Source organism: Callionymus lyra, chromosome 9 (assembly GCF_982586985.1).
Source record: "Callionymus lyra chromosome 9, fCalLyr1.hap1.1, whole genome shotgun sequence".
In the NCBI taxonomy this organism is placed as follows: domain Eukaryota; kingdom Metazoa; phylum Chordata; class Actinopteri; order Syngnathiformes; family Callionymidae; genus Callionymus; species Callionymus lyra.
The window spans coordinates 17,301,248-17,320,000 of record NC_141826.1 but is presented as its reverse complement, the minus strand read 5'-3'; the positions used below and the strand labels follow the sequence as shown (position 1 = coordinate 17,320,000).

General features: G+C 38.8%; 1 protein-coding gene across 1 annotated transcript in view; it reads left to right on the top strand.

Annotated features, from left to right (window-relative positions):
• The window catches only part of atp7a (ATPase copper transporting alpha), an 18,345-nt gene extending 481 nt beyond the window's left edge, over positions 1 to 17,864 (top strand). Inside the window, exons 2-23 of the mRNA XM_087799710.1 lie at positions 504 to 633; positions 2,327 to 2,822; positions 3,076 to 3,822; positions 3,911 to 4,105; positions 4,196 to 4,359; positions 6,136 to 6,297; positions 6,393 to 6,469; positions 6,760 to 6,979; positions 7,617 to 7,850; positions 7,915 to 8,006; positions 8,686 to 8,813; positions 10,222 to 10,376; positions 10,445 to 10,579; positions 11,347 to 11,541; positions 11,625 to 11,807; positions 13,250 to 13,463; positions 13,526 to 13,672; positions 14,490 to 14,632; positions 14,697 to 14,900; positions 15,623 to 15,740; positions 15,811 to 15,913; positions 16,636 to 17,864. Of these exons, the coding sequence (XP_087655836.1) occupies positions 514 to 633; positions 2,327 to 2,822; positions 3,076 to 3,822; positions 3,911 to 4,105; positions 4,196 to 4,359; positions 6,136 to 6,297; positions 6,393 to 6,469; positions 6,760 to 6,979; positions 7,617 to 7,850; positions 7,915 to 8,006; positions 8,686 to 8,813; positions 10,222 to 10,376; positions 10,445 to 10,579; positions 11,347 to 11,541; positions 11,625 to 11,807; positions 13,250 to 13,463; positions 13,526 to 13,672; positions 14,490 to 14,632; positions 14,697 to 14,900; positions 15,623 to 15,740; positions 15,811 to 15,913; positions 16,636 to 16,909 (4,506 nt within the window). The 5' untranslated portion in view covers positions 504 to 513 and the 3' untranslated portion in view covers positions 16,910 to 17,864. The remainder of the gene's footprint in view (positions 1 to 503; positions 634 to 2,326; positions 2,823 to 3,075; positions 3,823 to 3,910; positions 4,106 to 4,195; positions 4,360 to 6,135; positions 6,298 to 6,392; positions 6,470 to 6,759; positions 6,980 to 7,616; positions 7,851 to 7,914; positions 8,007 to 8,685; positions 8,814 to 10,221; positions 10,377 to 10,444; positions 10,580 to 11,346; positions 11,542 to 11,624; positions 11,808 to 13,249; positions 13,464 to 13,525; positions 13,673 to 14,489; positions 14,633 to 14,696; positions 14,901 to 15,622; positions 15,741 to 15,810; positions 15,914 to 16,635) is intronic.
• Positions 17,865 to 18,753: the final 889 nt, after the last annotated feature.

Genomic DNA, 18,753 nt, shown 5'->3' with positions numbered 1-18,753 from the left:
TGCGACAGAAAAGTTGGGTTTAAAGACTCTTCGTTAACTTGTTTATATATTTGAGGGTTAAACAAAAACAAGTTTGTAACAAGGCTCTGACCCACGTGACACGATAATCCATAACTAAAGTTGTTTTAACATTAACCCTTAATATGTTCTGTAGCTTCACTTACACGTGGTTGTATTTCGAGAATATCTTTCTGTATAAAGTACATTAAGTGACTTTTTATTCAGCCATGAATTGACAATCTAGTAATTGCATTTAGATCATATTATTCTTTCCTTTTAAAGTATATTAAGCTAGTTTTATTCAGCCATGGATTGTCTATAATAGTTAAGAAATTATATTAAATGGTATCGTATAACCTTTTACAACAAGTCTCATTACGTTTTGCCACCTTCATTTCATCATAGTATTATTGGTATTGTGGTGCTGTGTCAACATTTCAAAATCCAACAAGAGCTCCAACATAATGAAAAAAAAGTAATATTTAGCTTTGTCATCCTGACAGAGGCAGCATCATGACGCCAAACATGGATCTGTGCATGGTTTCCCTCAGCGTGGAGGGGATGACATGCAACTCGTGTGTGCAGTCCATCGAGCAGCGGATCGGCTCGCTCCAGGGTGTCATCCATATTGAGGTAAACTATTTTATATGCATCACAACAACAACAACAACAACAACAACAACAAAAAAGACAGTTTTAAGTTGATGTTTTGTTTGTTTGTCGATAACATATATAATTCTGTTTTTCTTCCAATAATCTAAGATTAGTTGGGTTACAAAATAAAGTTAAATAAAGGTCCCTGTCAATTTGTGAAAAGTAATTGGATTCATCCTTCTTCCCCCTCTGGGCCAGGTGATCTAATCTGGCGTTTTGTGAAGCCACACCAGTTAATGCCTGCTGTTTTTTCACTGTGTTTACCCCTCGGGGCAGAAATTAGAGCGTAACACAATTGTTGTAAAGAGATCTGCCCTTTACGGGACTGTGACAGCAGCCTCTGCCAACAGGAAACCATATTTCCTTACAAAGCTAAACACTAGATTAGATCACGTCCGTTTCGTTCATGGTGAAATATTCCAAGCTATTGAATGTTTGCCAGAAAGCAAAATCCTTGTTTTTTTATTCTTATTCCTTCCATGTTGTAAATAAGATCATTTATTCCATTAACTAGAAAACCCCCCTCGGTGGAATGAAACCTATGGCTCAGTCAAGTGATCCCTCCTGTGGGTCACATGTCTTTTTCTTGCTTAATCTCACTAAAGGAAATGCTGTGAGCAAAAAAAAAAGTCCTTTCTTTCTTTGTCAGTTTTATATCTGCTCTTAAAAAATGGAAAAATCGAGTGATGTCATGTGCAAGATAACACTTGATGATGCATGAACTTGTAAAGTAGAAGCCCCTCCTCCTTGTTTTAAATTACTCTCTTAATAAGAACCAAAATGTCAATTTTTTGATACATGGAATTAGCGATGAGCCTGTGTGTTAATATTTACATGAGAAGCAAATGAAATATTGAATTTGTGTGTAACACAGAAAGTAGAGACTGTTGATTTAAGTATCTTTATCAGGGTTTCCACGGATCCTTATGAAGTCTTAAGGCATTCAATGAATGAAACTTAAAACCTTAAATGGCACTGAAATGTCTTTAATCAAGTTTCCAAATGTTTTATCAACACAAGTAAGCAACGTGTACAAGGTGCAGTGCATTTTGTACAGGATGTTTTGTTTAATTTTATGTTTTAAAAAGCAAATAAAATGTGTAAAATGATCTCTAAATCCAAATATGGTGCTGTTTTGTTTTTTTAAGATTTGGTTGCTTGTCGAGTTGGTCTAAAAATTGATCTCAAATTCTTGAACATTTTTTAAAGTGTTGTTCTTAACCCTCCTTAAAGTGATAATTCGCCCAAAATTCAACTTTCACTAATTTTCTTCTCACCCTCTTGTTGACTAATGGTTGGGATTATTTTCAGAATAATCCCTTTTAGGAGTTTTTCGCAGAAAAGCATGTCAATTTTAATGTTGAAATCGGTACTCGGTTGTCGTCGTATTCATATTCGCTACAGACAAACTTAAAATATAGTTATATAACTTGTTAAATTTTTCGGGAGGTTTTTAAGTTCGTTAAAAACTGTGGTCATTTTCTATCCTTATCAGCTGGTTCTGTTTTTTGTTCTATTTTATTATATCTTTCTCTGGGTTTTATCGTTGGTTTTATTCCCTTTTCTACTGCACATGGTGGATTTGTGTTTTTATTTGTTGATGAATAAATATGGTATATTATCTTATTTTTGTAATGATATTAATATTCCCTTTTCTCATGATGTTTTCCAGGTGTCTTTAGAACAGAAGAATGCAACGGTCATGTATGACAGCGCCGCACATACTCCAGAGACTTTGTCGGAGGCCATTGAAGACATGGGCTTCGAATCGAGTCTATCTGGCTCCAGTCCAGTCACGCCAGTCTCCACGGACACTCAGCCAATTCTTACCTCAGGTCTAACAGCTGAGGCCCAACAGGAAGCTGTCGAGAGACTTTCCCAAAAGCCAGGAGTTCTGGATGCGAGGCTAAACCCAAACCAGGCTGGACTTGTGGTCACGTTCGTCCCATCTTTGACATCTCTGCAGCAGCTCACCGAAATCGCGGCGCCTTTGAACCCCGGCACGCCACACGACTCCCCTAAAACGCACGGACCCGTGTCTCCGTCTCACAAGACGGGAAGTGGAGTCTCGCTCCTGAAGATGTCCATTGAAGGAATGACCTGCCACTCCTGCGTCACCACCATTGAAGGCAAGATGGGGAAACTAAAAGGAATCCAGAAGATCAAAGGTGACTGTCATGTTTCAGTAACCTATTAGCTCAGTTCTGTTAAACCACTCTAAAGATCACCAGCAACTCGTGCTCACGAGTCAGAACACTTAATGATTCATGAATGTCATCTCACACCTGAGCAGATGTAGTACAAGATAAGAGTGATAACAAGCAGATATGTGGAGCTGTAAAAAGATTTAACCTGCATTGAAAAATAATAAAAAGAAATAGTGCAAGGTTTTCATACCAAATGTCAATTATTTCTCCACAGTTGTTCTGGACTCTCAGGAAGCAACCGTCGTGTACCTGCCCTACCTCGTCACTGTCCAGACCATCATCGATCAGATCGCCGCCGCGGGCTTCAAGGCGACGGTCAAGTCCAAACCGCGACTCCTGCAGCTGTCCCCGAGCGAGGTGGAGCGTCTAGCCGAGTCCCAAAACTCCACACCGTTGTCATCGGAGACTTCAGAGGAGACGGAGATATTTATCGACGCGGCTCCGGTCGCGCTCCGGGTGAAAGGGATGCACTGTCGCTCCTGCGTGGTCAACATCCAGGACAACATCTCCACGCTGCCGGGCGTGTCCTCCGTCGAGGTCTCGCTGGAGAAGGAGAAGGCCACGATCTGTCACGACCCCGAGAAGGTCACGGTGATGCAGCTGCAGCGGGCGATCGAAGCTCTGCCTCCGGGGAACTTTAAGACCCAGCTCTGGGGATCTACTTCCTCGCCGCCTTTGATCGCCCTGGCACCTTTTGAGGCCCTCCAGGCCAAACCGACCCCCTCGCAGCCTTGTTTCAGTCAGCCTCTGGCATCTGCGGTCAAAATCCACATCGAGGGGATGACCTGTAATTCATGTGTTCAAAGCATCGAAGGGATGATCTCTCAGAGGAAGGGTGTGATGTCGGCACGGGTGTCTTTGTCAGAACATCAGGGGGTGTTTGAGTATGACCCCCTCCTGACCTCCGAAGAGGAGCTGAGGGAGGCCATAGAGGACATGGGCTTCGACGCCTACCTGCCTGGTAAGAATCAAGTTTAAAATAAGAGTTGCTGATGGAATTAAATCATAATAAAGTAGGTTTATTAAACTCTAAAATCATGTCCTTACAGAGACCAACTCTCTGCTGCCTAAACCCGAGCCCAGTATCTCCAAGTCCTTAAGTCTCACGCCTGTCAAAGACAAGGAGTTCAGCGACTTAAAAAAAGACACCGAGGGCAAACGGTCGAAGTGCTTCATTCAGATCGGAGGCATGACTTGTGCGTCGTGTGTCGCCAACATCGAACGGAACCTCAAAAACGAACCAGGTCAGAACAAAACATAATGTCTCGAATATTCTCAAGCGTTTTTTTAACCATTATCTAAAATCTAAATGGCAAACTTCTCTCTCTGTGCAGGAATCTTTTCGGTTCTGGTCGCCCTCATGGCCTGTAAAGCAGAAGTGCGTTACAACGAGGAACTTATTGACCCTGCGAAGATCGCTGACTGCGTGAAGGACCTCGGTTTCACTGCCTCAGTGATGGAGAATTATGAAGGCTCTGATGGAAGCTTGGAACTTGTGGTGAGTCAGGTTCAATGTTCATTTCAATATCGCCAGCTCAGCCATTGGGTTTTTCATGTTCTGTACAGTTTCTATTTGAGTAGTGATTTTTATGCTCATTAGGTATCTCTTGAAGAACTTTGAAGTCTTTGCTTAAAAATAACCTTCACACCAGTTGTGTTTTTTTTATTTCAGATGGTGATGAGTTCTAATATGAACTTTATCGTCTTTGTTGTGTAGTTCTATCCTATGGATAATGGATTTTCTCTCTGTTTCTATGTTCCTCTTCATCAAAAGTTAGTTCTGGTAGTATTTATGGCTCTAAAAATAACCAACATTGTCCGTGCTATATACTGTAAGTAAACCTGACTCTCTTCTCAAACTATGGTTATTCCAGTATTTGTGTTTTCACAAACCTAATATAAAATATAATATTAGTGTTATATGCGCTTATTCATTCTACTGTATCTTGCATTTGTTCATTCTAACTACATTTGTTTTAATTTAATATGCTACATCGTGCATTCCTGTAAGTTGTTGTAGAATGTCAAGCAAGAAGCCAAAAATTCGCCTTACTGATGCTTGTATCTAACAATTTTATGTTCTCTTTGTTCAGTTAGGACCAGTTTCTGTCTAACCAATCCCAGACCCCATTTCCCTTTCTCTGTTCTGGTCGATTATTTGTAGAACTCCTTTGTATTGTAAATATAAGTCGAGAACAATTTGGGTCCCAGTACTGTGCCTTGTGCTACTCCCCACTATATTTTCTTCTTTTTGCTTTGTCTGCTTCCATATATTGTTTTCTGCGTGAACATTTTGTGGATTTGTTGGGAATGTAGGTTTTATAATTATTGTTTTAGCAAATATTTATTGGCTTCCAACTTGTGTTGTTATTGCGTAATTGAAAGATCTTTTTTACTTACCTGAAAAAAGGGCAAACATGCATCCATTTTTTTTATTTTTTATTTTTTACAAGATGTCATACCTGTACATCAGGTGTGTCCAACTAAACTTTTTTTTTTTTTGTTGACAACTGCCACTTTTCATGTCATAAAAACGAGCAGGAGGCCAAATGTATTCATTGACATTTACCGTCTAAATTTTCAAAATAAAATCTTTGTCCGTTAAAGGTTTTTCTGGTCCATCCAGTTCAACAGAAAACTTCTTGAGTGTTAAGAAATTATCTTCAACACTTCACTTGAGCAGCTTCACTTTGTGGTTTTTTTATTTGTCACTTTATAAAAGAGACCCTTTGTTATCTACTTAACGGCTGCAAATGGCCCCAGGGAAGAACTTCGGACATGTCTTCTGTAGATGTTGGTTTAGGAGCTTCATTGCAAATGTGTCTGTAAACTAGTTACTTTGGTGCCACTTCCTATCGCTGTGGTTGTTGCTAGGATCTAGAAAACCATCTTTTATACGAAACCTGACACCAACCTGCGAACAAGTTACTGAGTTGAAGTCTGAAGCACAGACATAAGGTCAGACATTGTTGTTGTTTTATCAGAACACATTTAAGGTGAGAAGCATATTTTGTGTTATTCTGGGCATTGATTGCACGACTCAAGAAACTCTGATTAACAACCATTAGGAGGCAAGAGCCACTTATCCTCTAGTCGACCTTCGTCCTCTCTTTTAATCAGACTATTTTAGATGAATCTGCTCTATATATGGAAGTCTATGGAAGATTGTTCTAAAACCACGACATAATCTTGATTTTTTTTTTTTAATCCTCTGGTCCCCTTGTTAATATCTCGACAGTTACCTGCCTAACGTCCGCTTCTCGTCCGCTCTCAGGTCCGAGGAATGACGTGTGCCTCTTGTGTCGACAAAATTGAATCCAACCTCATGAAAGAAAAGGGTATCATCTACGCATCCGTCGCCCTGGCGACCAACAAAGCGCACGTGAAGTACGACAGTGAAATCATGGGGCCGAGAGACGTCATCAAGCTGATCGAGGTATCTCAACTTTTAGAAATTAACCATGTATTGGAGGTAATTAATTGATCAAAAACGGATGTTAAATGTTTATATTTTCTTTTGCGTATCTACAGAATCTAGGGTTTGATCCATCTTTGGTGAAGAGGGATCGCAATGCAAGTCACCTGGACCACAGCAAAGAGATCAGACAGTAAATTAAATTTCTATAATATTCCTTTAAACTTCTGTGTCAATCGTCAATCGACCGTGTTTATAGGCTGAGATATCAACATGAACATGAATATACTTTTTTAGAGAAGTTAAAATGACTTGGTGGGCCAGTGTTTGCCTTAAATATTGCACAAAAGCTGGAGATCTAGGGGCTTGAGAGGAGAGGTGGAAGCAACAGAATTAGTCGAGTTGTGTTCGTCGTATTTTGGAGATATTTTTGTATTTTGTCAGTATTGTTCTGGGTTGTAATTGAAGCTTCTACTCTGCAAGGTGGAGGAAGTCTTTCCTGGTGAGCCTGTTCTTCTGCGTACCCGTGATGGGGATGATGATGTACATGATCATCATGGATCACCAGATGGTTTCGCACAAGCACAACTCGACCAACGAGGACCACAACATTTACCACTCCACCATGTTCCTGGAGAGACAGCTGCTCCCAGGCCTGTCGATCATGAACCTGCTGTCTTTCCTCTTTTGTGTCCCAGTACAGGTGAGCCTCGGATCACACGACCCGGCCTTTAAAACTGATGCAGAGTAAATGAGGAAGTTTATCGATCAGAATATTGGTTGAATACAATATTTCAAATGATAAAAATCTTAAGGTTACTTTTAATCATTTATTTTTATTTTTTTAAATAAAAGATTTATTGTGTTGAAAGGTGTTATTTTTTTTATTTTGATCATTGTATTCAATAATTTGTATATTAAAAGTTTTTTTAAAATATAATTATGTAGTTTTTAAGTATATTTAAGTAAAAACATTTTAATGTTTAATAAAATAATCTTTTATTTTACACATACAATTTCTTTGATTCAAATACAAATGTTCTAAACACAATATTTTTTAATCTTTTAATCAACTTTTTTATATTTAAAAGGCTATAATTAAAAAAGGAAGATAATATTTGTATTTATTATTTTAGAAAATTTATTTTTGAATTATTGGAATATAGATATATATTATATATATAAATTACCAAAAAATATTAATTCATTTTGAAAGTATTATGTTAAATTAAAAAATGAATTTATTATTATTAAATTATTTTTAATAAATGGTACCACTCATTATTCGCAGGCACTGATAATACTATAAATAAACGTTCACGATTATGTTCTTTTCTCAGTTCATCGGAGGTCGCTACTTCTACGTCCAAGCCTACAAAGCGCTGAAACACAAGTCCGCCAACATGGACGTGCTCATCGTTCTCGCCACCTCCATCGCGTTCACCTACTCCGTCGTCGTACTCCTGGTCGCCATGGTGGAGAAGGCCAAGGTCAACCCCATCACCTTCTTCGACACCCCGCCCATGCTCTTCGTCTTCATCTCGCTGGGACGCTGGTTGGAACAGATCGCCAAGGTAAAGACGGCTGGTCTGAAATGTACAAACTTGTTATTAATTTTTTTTTGCTTTTGATTTTCAGAGTAAAACATCTGAAGCTTTATCGAAGTTGATGTCTCTTCAAGCCACAGAGGCCACTGTGGTCACTCTGGGGAATGACCGATCGGTTCTAAGGTAGTAACGACTGCATATTTGTATGTTGTGTCTTAGTAGTTGTTTAATTTTTTTTAATTTTTTCATGGTGTTGTCTCTTATTTTGTTTATTGTATTTTACTTTTTTATTTAATTCCTATTATTTCATCTTTATATTTTTTAATGCCACCACAACAAATTGCTGTGTTGTGTTTACAACGCTTGAAATAAAAGTTTTTATTTATTTACTTTATAGACTAGATCAGAGGTGTCGAAGGGAATTGTCTTTTCATTGTCCTTTGACTAAACAAATTCAAGTTGTACTGCCTGATGAGGCGCTTCTCTTTACTCGAGGGTAAAATAACACATTATCATGTCCATAGTCAAGTATTTATAAGCATTCCATTTCTGAAAAGAAAGCTTCAGGGCAAAGACAACCTGTTTGGTTTCTTTTGGCTTGTAAGTTGAAACGCAAAAAAGCCAGTCATTTTTTTTGGTTGCAGTAACTCGCATGCCTAGAAAAAAAGAGGATTTGAAAAAAAGTCCTTGAGCGAATGAAACAAAGTCATAGGTCATATATATAATGATGTCCACGTCACCTTTGACCCCGAGGCCTTTGACCCTGAAATTCCTGCTAAAGAATTATTGAAACTATTTGTTAAACTTGTCCTTGGATGAAAGTCATGTTGACGGTTTATTGACATTGAGCTTTATTTTGCAGTGAGGAGCAGGTGGATGTGGAACTGGTGCAAAGGGGCGACGTCGTAAAAGTCGTACCTGGCGGGAAGTTTCCTGTCGATGGCAAAGTGATCGAAGGGCATTCCATGGCCGACGAGTCTCTCATCACAGGTTTGTGATCATTCTTTACTTAATTTTGGGTTCTTGTAATCCACAATAAAGTGATTTTAGGCGCCTTGTTGTAACTTTTATATCATTTTGAGAAGATGCATTGTACTCTAAATCAGGCTTACCAAACCTGTTTTGCTTTTCAATGTCTGCATCGGACCGAAGTCGTATAAAGTTTCTGTTTCACTTTTCTCACTAGTTTACAGGTTTTTTGAGTAATCTTGACTGAAAGTATAGAGAGTCAAAGGCTAATGTTATTTCAGATATAATGCCTTTCAGACGGTAATAATCAGTGGAACAGAAATTATAAAAATGATGCCTCATGCATCGATACAGTTACAGAGGCAACAATATGATATACAACCATGTATTGTGTACTGTAGGAATAAGGATATATGTGTAGTATTGTCGAGTACTTGACTCTGGTGTTGCAGAATTTACAGACCACATGACTCTTGACGAAGTCGTTACTGCTTTCATTTGTTTTGAAACCAAATTATGCCCGGACATCAGCTTTATAAGCTGCTGAAGTCCACTGTATCCTCTCGTCCTCAGTCTTCGCCGGAATCTTGCGGTATTTATTTGTTTCTTTAGTTGCCATCTAATGGCCGGAAGTTTAATTGCAACAGAAAACTAACCACTGCTTTGAGTATTTGCATGTTAATTGTAATTTAAACAACAAAGAAAAGTGTAAGCTGCCGGAATCGACTTTATCCTCTTGTCCTCAGTCATGGTCCTCCAGCGACTTGAACCCTGAACCCTATAAACCATAAAAAAAAACTATAGTAAAACTTAAAATATGATTTGCAAGCCAAAATGAAAAGATGAAAGATCGATAAAGTACTGTGGAATATAGATAGTATTGTGGAAAATAATAGAAAGTATATTTACGGCGATATATTGTGTCGTTGACTGGAACTCTTTTAATAGGAAGAGAAAAAACCTCTATTTGAAGTTTTCCAGATTAATAATGGACATATAAAGTCTTCACTTTCTATAAAAGCTGTCATATGAAGACTGTTTTTTAAGTTGTCCACCAGATCATCTGGTCTTTTATGTTCTGTAGATAAATATTAAATTAAATTTATACTTTCATCTCGTCTCAACGTCGAACTCAAACACATTTGTTAGACAAAATTAAATTTTTAACCAAGCTGTCTTTTACTGCAACTGTTTTTCTTCTTCACCAAAAAGTACTACCACAAAATGTATTTTGTAGCGCACAAAATAATCCTCCTCTTTCTACTTTTTTATTATTTTGAGAGTTTCTATATCATTGCTGAAATTGACTTGTCTTAGCTTAGCTTAAACACTAGCATCTCTGGATGTTACATGAACGTTAGTCATCTTTTCTTTTTAAGTTCCATTTTAAACCAACTTGGACGGTTGTAATGTAGATGTTTTCTCGCAGGCGAGGCGATGCCAGTGACCAAGAAGGCGGGCAGTCTGGTGATCGCAGGTTCAATCAACCAGAACGGCTCCCTGCTGGTCAGCGCCACTCACGTGGGCCTGGACACCACGCTGTCTCAGATCGTCAAGCTGGTGGAAGAGGCTCAGACTTCAAAGGTGCGATCTCAGCTCCGCCTCCGCTGCTGCTTCTCAAGCGTTTCATTGTCGTCTTCCGTCGTCTGCAGGCTCCCATCCAGCAGTACGCAGACAAGATCAGCGGATACTTCGTCCCGTTCATAGTCGGAATTTCTCTCCTCACTCTGGTGGCCTGGATCATCATAGGATTCCAGAACTTTCAACTGGTGGAAAAGTACTTCCCTGTAAGTCTTTTTTTTATTAATGGAAGTAAATCAGTGCCATCAGAATATTTAATTTTAAACTAATTTTTCATGGTTTTATATATTTTTTTGGATTGAATTTATTTTTTAATTCAATCATTTCTATTTGTATGTTGTTGTTTTTTTGTGAATTAAAAAAAAAGGTATATTTTCAAAATGAATGTATTAATTTACACCTAGAGTTTGATATTCGTAGTCCACTTATTTATTAATAAATTTTCTAATTTCAATATTAAAAAAAATTGTAGCCTGTTAAATTCAATATAAAAATGATATAATTACCAATTGAATACTGAGCTACTCACAGACGCACCGTGTGATTGGCTGAAAGTTTAAGTAGCTCGGTAATCGTTTGGTATTGTCTGGTGGAATTATTATAACAACATTTTTCTATTGGATTAAAAGGCTATTCATTAAAATGTATTGATTTTATAATATGTATATTTGAGCTAAAGGAGATAGAATATCAAACTCTATGTGTAAAAATAAAATGATTAATAATAATAATAATAGTTCATTTTTAAAATGTTCCAATTTCAAAATTAATTATTTAAAAAATCAACCTTTCAATATAGAAACAATTGATTTTTTTTTTAATAATAATTTAATGCTTAAAAAACACCCAACAGTTTTCAGTTTTTCATAAGAAAGTTAAACGTTTCAACATTTGAAATGTTTAACTAAATATATTGAATTTACTTCCGTACTAAGTCTGTATTAAGTCCTTCTTTCGTGTCTTCTCCGGACAGGGTTACGACAAAAGCATTTCTCGGATCGAGGCGGTCGTGCGCTTCGCCTTCCAAGCGTCCATAACGGTGCTGTGTATCGCGTGTCCCTGCTCTCTTGGCCTGGCCACTCCGACAGCCGTGATGGTGGGCACAGGAGTCGGCGCCCAAAACGGCATCCTGATCAAGGGAGGGGAGCCGCTGGAGATGGCACATAAGGTGCGACAACGACCATGATCCGATGCCTCGAACGGTTGTGAAACATGAAGCTGTCGTCTCACCTGCTCGTCTTCCACACACAGGTGCAGACGGTGGTGTTCGATAAGACGGGCACCATCACGTACGGCGCGCCCAAAGTCATCCAGGTCAAGATCGTGGTGGAGGGGAACAAGATGCCTCGGTCTCGCCTGCTGGCCATCGTGGGAACTGCAGAGAACAGCAGCGAGCATCCCCTGGGAGCAGCTATCACCAAGTACTGCAAACAGGTTAGTTGGACCAGACATTTGCTCACTTTTAATCCGTAAATAATTAAAACTAATACACGTTTATTACTTTGTCATTTAATTAGGATGCAGTTATTATTTCATAGTGTGTGAGAAACTCTCGCACTATGAGGGGGTCAAGATGAACGACCTCCACCACTGCACATGTATTTATGGAAGCCAGTGAGGTCGTTGAGCTTGACCCATAGGCAACACAAGGGATACCACAAACACATTTGTTTTCGGGCCCTCGGGTCACCTTGACCCAGAGACAACATAAGGGTTAAAATGTCTTAAATCAATGTCTTAATTTAAGAAATATATATAAATATTTAGTTTCAATTTTCATAATATCTGGTCAAAATTAATTTATTATTAATTTATAGAGGTACTAACTAATCAAATTTTATTTAAAAATCATGCTTGTATCAATAATGGCTATGGTGTGGTTTTTTCTCTTATTCTTTCAACTTTAATTTAATATCAAATGATCTTTAAAAGTTGAGAATTGAACTTTTCTTAAGCTGAAGGATGTGTGGGAACTGGTCGGTGAGAACCTGAGCGTCTGACAAGAACGTCAAAGTGAAATCCAGTTTTGCAAGAATTTTTGCCGCGTCAGACCTAAGAACACATAAATATATCAAAGGAATTTGTGCTAATTGTGAGGTGAATATGTTTTTTTGCAGAGCTGTCTGGATATATATATATATATATATATTATATTGTGTATATTCATTCATTCATTCATTCGATGCATTCTAATACAGTTTCCAAGTGAAATAATGCAAGAAATAGAATCAAAACATGGCTGCTTTTGTATTAATGTAAAATACATGACATTTTTAAAAGTTAGTTAAACACACTCTTCTAATTCTTTCATAATTACCATTGATATTGGGATAAGAAAACATGATTATTGAAAAAGAAATGGTGAAAGTCCCAAATGCTACACTGAGACCTAAACTTCTCACAGAGGTCAAGAGGTCAGAGATCATGTTTTAGTTCCGTTCTGAAAACACTGAGGGGAAGAAGAATATTGATCATTTTTTTTAGAAAACGAGTTCAACAGTTAAAAGGTCAAGTTATGCAACGTGTCTAAAAGCTTCGTGTCAAACGTAAAGAAGTGAATAAAGTCATGTCTAACGAGGGACATTCTGTCTCAACGTCAATCTCAACTTCTTTAGTCCTGTTGAACTGGATCAGGACGACCCTGAGCTCCTTCATAAGTTACATGTTGTCTTTCAAAGACATTCTCAGGATCCTTCAGCTCGTCTGTTTAGACTTAGAATGTTTCTTCTCAAGTGTGTCTCGACAGTTTGACGACGGGAATGTCGACCCGACATTCTTTCTCCGTCAGACAGTCACGCTCTCTGCTCTCTCCTGCCGTGTCATGTATTATCAGCGAGACAATATTGATCGTCGCTGTTAATCCGCGTGTTTCGCAGGATCTCGGCACCGAATCCCTCGGCACGTGCACCGACTTCCAGGCCGTGCCGGGCTGCGGCATCAAGTGCCAGGTGAGCAACACCGAGTCGCTGCTGAGACAAGCGGACAGCGACAGCGAGGACAGTAACCAGCGCGACAGTGTCCTGGTCCAGATCAGCGACACCCGCCTGTCCACCAGCGCTCACCCACTCATCATGGACCCGCAGCCGCTCAGTACGTCCCTCGTGGTTCCCTTTGGTTTCTCTCTGAGGCTGACATGTGTTCTGTGTGTGAAGGTTCAGTGCAGACCTCGACGTATGTGGTTTATATCGGCAATCGAGAGTGGATGAAGCGGAACTGTCTGCAGGTCAGGCCTGAACTAGATGAAGCCATGACCGAGCATGAGCGCAGGGGGCGCACTGCTGTTCTAGTAGCTGTGGACGGTGAGTTTGTCGCCATCTGCTGACCGTTTTAAGAAGTGTATTCATTTTTGACTGAAAATCTATTCGAATATTTTTCTAAATGTTTTTTTTTTTTTACAAATATTTTTATTTTCCCAATCCAATGATTCAAACGTAAATATTCTAAATTCAATATGTTTTTTTAATTGGTGGTCTTTTAAATTCAATAAACAAATCTATATTATTGTAATATTTTATATTTAATTTAAAAGGCTTCTTATTAAAATATATAGAATGTGAAGAAATAATTACTAGAAAAACATTTTTATGTTGAATACAAAAGGCTACATATTGATATTAAATGTTGAATTTAGAATTCAATTCAATTATTGGAATGAGAATGTTAAATGTATGTTGGCACTATTGTTATTCTAACATTTTTATATTTAATTTATGTTGAATTAAGTGGAACATTTTAACTTATTTAATTTGGATAAGAATAGTTAATGTATAAAGGAAAATAATTACATTATTCCAACTATTGTATTTCCAATTTTAAAAGGCTTTGAATTATATATATAATTAAAATGTAATTATTGGAATTATATTATTGATCTCATGCTGGAACTTTACCATCATTTCTTTATACAACCAAATACAAATATAGAGTTTAAAATATATATTTTTGGAATGTTTGAATTATTGTACCAACATTTTCATATAGAATTTAAAAGGCTATCAATTAAAAAATATAGAATTTATAAAAATCTATTCCTCAATTATTGCAAAAAAAGACAACATTTCAATAAAAAGTTTAAACATTTGAAGTATAAAATAAAAACTGCTCACTTCCGTACAGATATGTTGTGTGCCATGATCGCGATCGCTGACACGGTGAAACCAGAAGCCGAGCTGGCCGTCCACACTCTGACCGACATGGGTCTGGAGGTGGTTCTGATGACGGGCGACAACAGCAGGACGGCTCGAGCCATCGCCGCTCAGGTGAAGGATCTTCGGCGCCGTCGCCCTCCGGGTCACGTGACTTCACGTCCACTTTCCGCCGCAGGTCGGGATCAGGACGGTGTTCGCCGAGGTGCTGCCGTCACACAAGGTGGCCAAGGTGGAGCAGCTGCAGCAGGCGGGCAAGAGGGTGGCCATGGTGGGCGACGGCGTCAACGACTCGCCCGCTCTCGCCATGGCTGACGTGGGCATCGCCATAGGAACGGGGACGGACGTCGCCATTGAAGCGGCAGACGTGGTGTTGATCAGGGTGAGCCTTTGATTTGTCGTTTCTAACACGGAGAAGATTCACCTGCAAGTGAAGTAAACGCATAGTATAATAATAACTGAATAATAGTGTATGATAACTGTAAAATCAGCTAAATAGCAAAGCTACTGGGATGAGTTCATTGAGAGGGAATGAGACACAGCTCAGGAAAGCACATTTTCAAATTAAAGTACTTTTTTAATGCTTTTCTTTTGAGCCAAAGGCTACATTTAAGGACAGCACGTGAGTGTCTGGTCCCTCGTTTATAGCAGAGGTTACATTCTTACCAACGGAACAGATGTCGCGATGCTTTGCCGCCCAGCCAACCAATCACAGCGTTCAAATCAATTTTGAAATTGCAACATTGTCGTAGAATTAAAACAGTATTGTAGCGGTCAGCCGTCACTAAATAAAGAAGCGTGTAGAAAGGCATCATGGGAGTTCACCAGGAAAGTGGGTGAGGTAGTTGGTACCTCATTATATAATAAGTATGTGGTTGTGTTTAAGTGCTAGAATATTAATAAATATGCAGAGATATTTGTAAAACCAAAATATTCCAGATGAACCGCAATAATTACGTGGGACTACTATCTTAGCTTCTCAATATTAGCCGTGCTTTGCTTTCCTAAACATACATTTTCTTCTTCTTCCTGATGTGTTTCTCACCTTCTGTTGTTGCTTTGAGAGCCTCTGGCATGAACTGTCTTTCTAAACCCTGCGTACAGAACGACCTGCTGGACGTGGTGGGCAGCATCGACCTCTCCAAAAAGACCGTCAGGAGGATCAGGATTAATTTCGTCTTCGCCCTCATCTACAACCTGATTGGTATTCCCATCGCCGCAGGTCAGTGGCTCCTTCTTTAAAAAACCCTTGAACTTCATCGTCCTCGCTCTGATTGTGACGTCGTGCTCAGGTGTGTTCATGCCCGTGGGTCTGGTCCTGCAGCCGTGGATGGGTTCCGCCGCCATGGCCTTGTCGTCCGTGTCGGTGGTTTTGTCCTCGCTTCTACTAAAATGGTAAACACTCATGTCACCGTCATGATAGTTGGATGTTTCGCTTCAAAGTAGATGAACGTTCATGTTGATAACTTGATCTATAAAGCCGTCAGTGTTTAAGATAAGATGGAGGAACAAAGATTATGGATAATAGACTTCAAAAAGAGGTGATAGGAAAGACAAAAGATATTATTTACATTCCAAATGTAATTTATTTATTTTTTATTTAAAAAAATAATAATAATTTAAATACTTTATTTAATTTCTATATTAAATGATTTAATTTGTCTTTATTGAATTATTAAATTCAATAATGTGTATATTGAAAGGTTGATTTCAATTTTTTAAATAATTTTATTAAAAATGTTGAATATTTTCCAAATGTATGGATTTTTTTTAAAGAGTTTCATATTTTAATTCCAATATTTCAAAGATATTTTTGAAAAAAATTATAGCGTAGATAGATAGATACAGTATTGTCTAGTGGCACAGTTTTATATTGAATTTAAAAGCCAAGGAATTAAAAAATATAGAATTTAGAAAATTTATATTGAAATTATTGGAATTAGAAATCATACTGTTTAACTCTAGAATAATTGGATTGTTTTATTCAATAAAATCAAATTCAACCTTTTAATATTGAAATTAATTAATAATTCAATGCTTTAAAAAAAGAAGTGGGTAATGTTAAGAAAAATCAGTTTAAAACATAGTTTAAGAATTTATTTTTGTTTCCCCTCCAGTTACACTAAACCCAGCGCGGAGATGCTGGAGTCCCGCCTGAGCACCAGCAGGAGGCAGAGCAGCCTGTCCGCGGTCAGCGTCCACATCGGCATGGGCGACCTCCGCCGCCCGTCCCCCAAACTCGGCCTCTTCGACCGCCTGGTCAACTACAGCCGCGCCTCCATCAACTCGCTGCGCTCCGACAAGCACTCGCTCAACAGCCTGGTGCTGGTGGAGCCCGACAAACACTCGCTGCTGGTCGGGGAGGCGGCGTGCGACGAGGAGTTCTGCTGAAGTAAGTCGCGGGTCGCTCGCCATAATGACTCCACCTTACGCTGACGGCGCCCTCGGGGTCGTGTCGGAGAAAAGCGCTCTTCTTTTTTTTCCCCCCACCGCTTTTAGCGCGACCAGCATGCATTGCTGCGTTTTTCCGGGTCACTTCCTCTCCGTCGGCATCTTCCTTTTGTGGAGGTCGCCGCCCATGAGGCGCCCTCTTCTGTCCAGCTCTGTTACACCAGTGACTCCGTCGGTACAATCATCCAAAGATCGTTCTTAGGTTTTTATCTCCTCGTTGCTGATTATTTATATATTCTTCTTATTTATCCGGTCGACGTGGTGAAGTTTCTGAATCCAAATACACACGTTCACGTCGAACCCTCCACACCAAGTGCTCTATGGAACCCGGCCACACATTCCAAAGACGGCGCCGCTTCACGACCTGAAGTTTGAAGTCCAAAGGTCGGGGATCGGTCGCTGACGAAGCATTTCAGCTCATAAGTGAAGACATTGTTACGTCCCTAGAGGTCAAAGCCGGCGCATCACGAGGCCAACGTCTCGCGTGCGTCTCGAAAAACCAAAAGTGTCGATGTAGCTGTTTCTTGTTTTCGGGGGTCGGGAGCCGGAACCAGCGCCGGCGCCGCTTCAAACCTCAGAAGAAACATCATATTTGTATCTGTGTGTTCAAAGTTCACCGTGTTGTTCTTGTGCAACTTTTAAAAAGTTCTGCTGCGTCATCGTGCCTTGAAAATAGTCAAAAGAAATGCCTTTTTTTTGTAGTCACAAGTGCCGCGTCCACTGTCGACCTGTAGGGGGCGACAAAGAGCCGGACACCGTTGTTTCTCACTATCTTTATTGACATAAATTTGAAAAAAAAAAACGAAAAAAACTCTGGTTTCGTCAGATGTCGGCTGTGATTTAATAATTGACTGTCATGAAAGAGGAATTAAAAAAATAGGCTGATCATTTCTAACCGCAGGAATATTGTGCTTTTGTTCTGTGGAGAAAAGAAACGCAAGATGCTACATTCATGACCTTTTTAGCACGAAAATCAACCTCAGCGAGGGGGGTTTGGGGGTCACATCGATTGACAGCATATTTCACATGAATCACTTTACAGACCATCATGATCAGAACAACACTGGATGCATTTCTATCCGTAAACATTTGAATGAGTGAGTCAGACACTAAATCAATATCAAAACCAGTTTAATCTGGTCCCTGATTTTTTTTTTTTTTCCAAGTCTGGCCCGACATCATCGCGACTCGGTTCAGTCGTTCTAATGTTTAACCTCCGTTATCAGGTCAAGAGATAACCGACCGTTACGTCACCATCTTGAAGACTTTTTTTTTCAGAGCAGCACACGTTATACTGTGAATACTTTTCTACACGTTTGATGTCAAACATTTACCCACATTTGTACACAATACTGCGTGAAGGTCACTATACTACAGAAGTACGTCAGTGGCATCAGAATATATAGAATCATTTAACATTAAAAATGTTACTTATTGAATGTGTTCTGGTTTTTATTGAAAGGTTGTTTTTATTTCATGTATTCAATAGCTTTTAAATGTACTTATGTTTTTATATAGTTTTAAAAAATCGAATATTTTCAAAAATAAATAATAATTTCTAATTCCAATAATTCCAAAAAATATATATCTAAATTCAGAGCATTTTTAATTCAATATAAAATATTTCTGAATGTAAATGTAGTGCCAACTTGTTTATATTTATGCTAAAAATGCATGAAAAAACATTTTAAGTATTAGTTCATTTAAATGGGGAAAATGCAATTTAATAAAACACATGGTTAAAAAAGACAGAAAAGGCTTGTTTTCATCTGTATTCCCCAGAA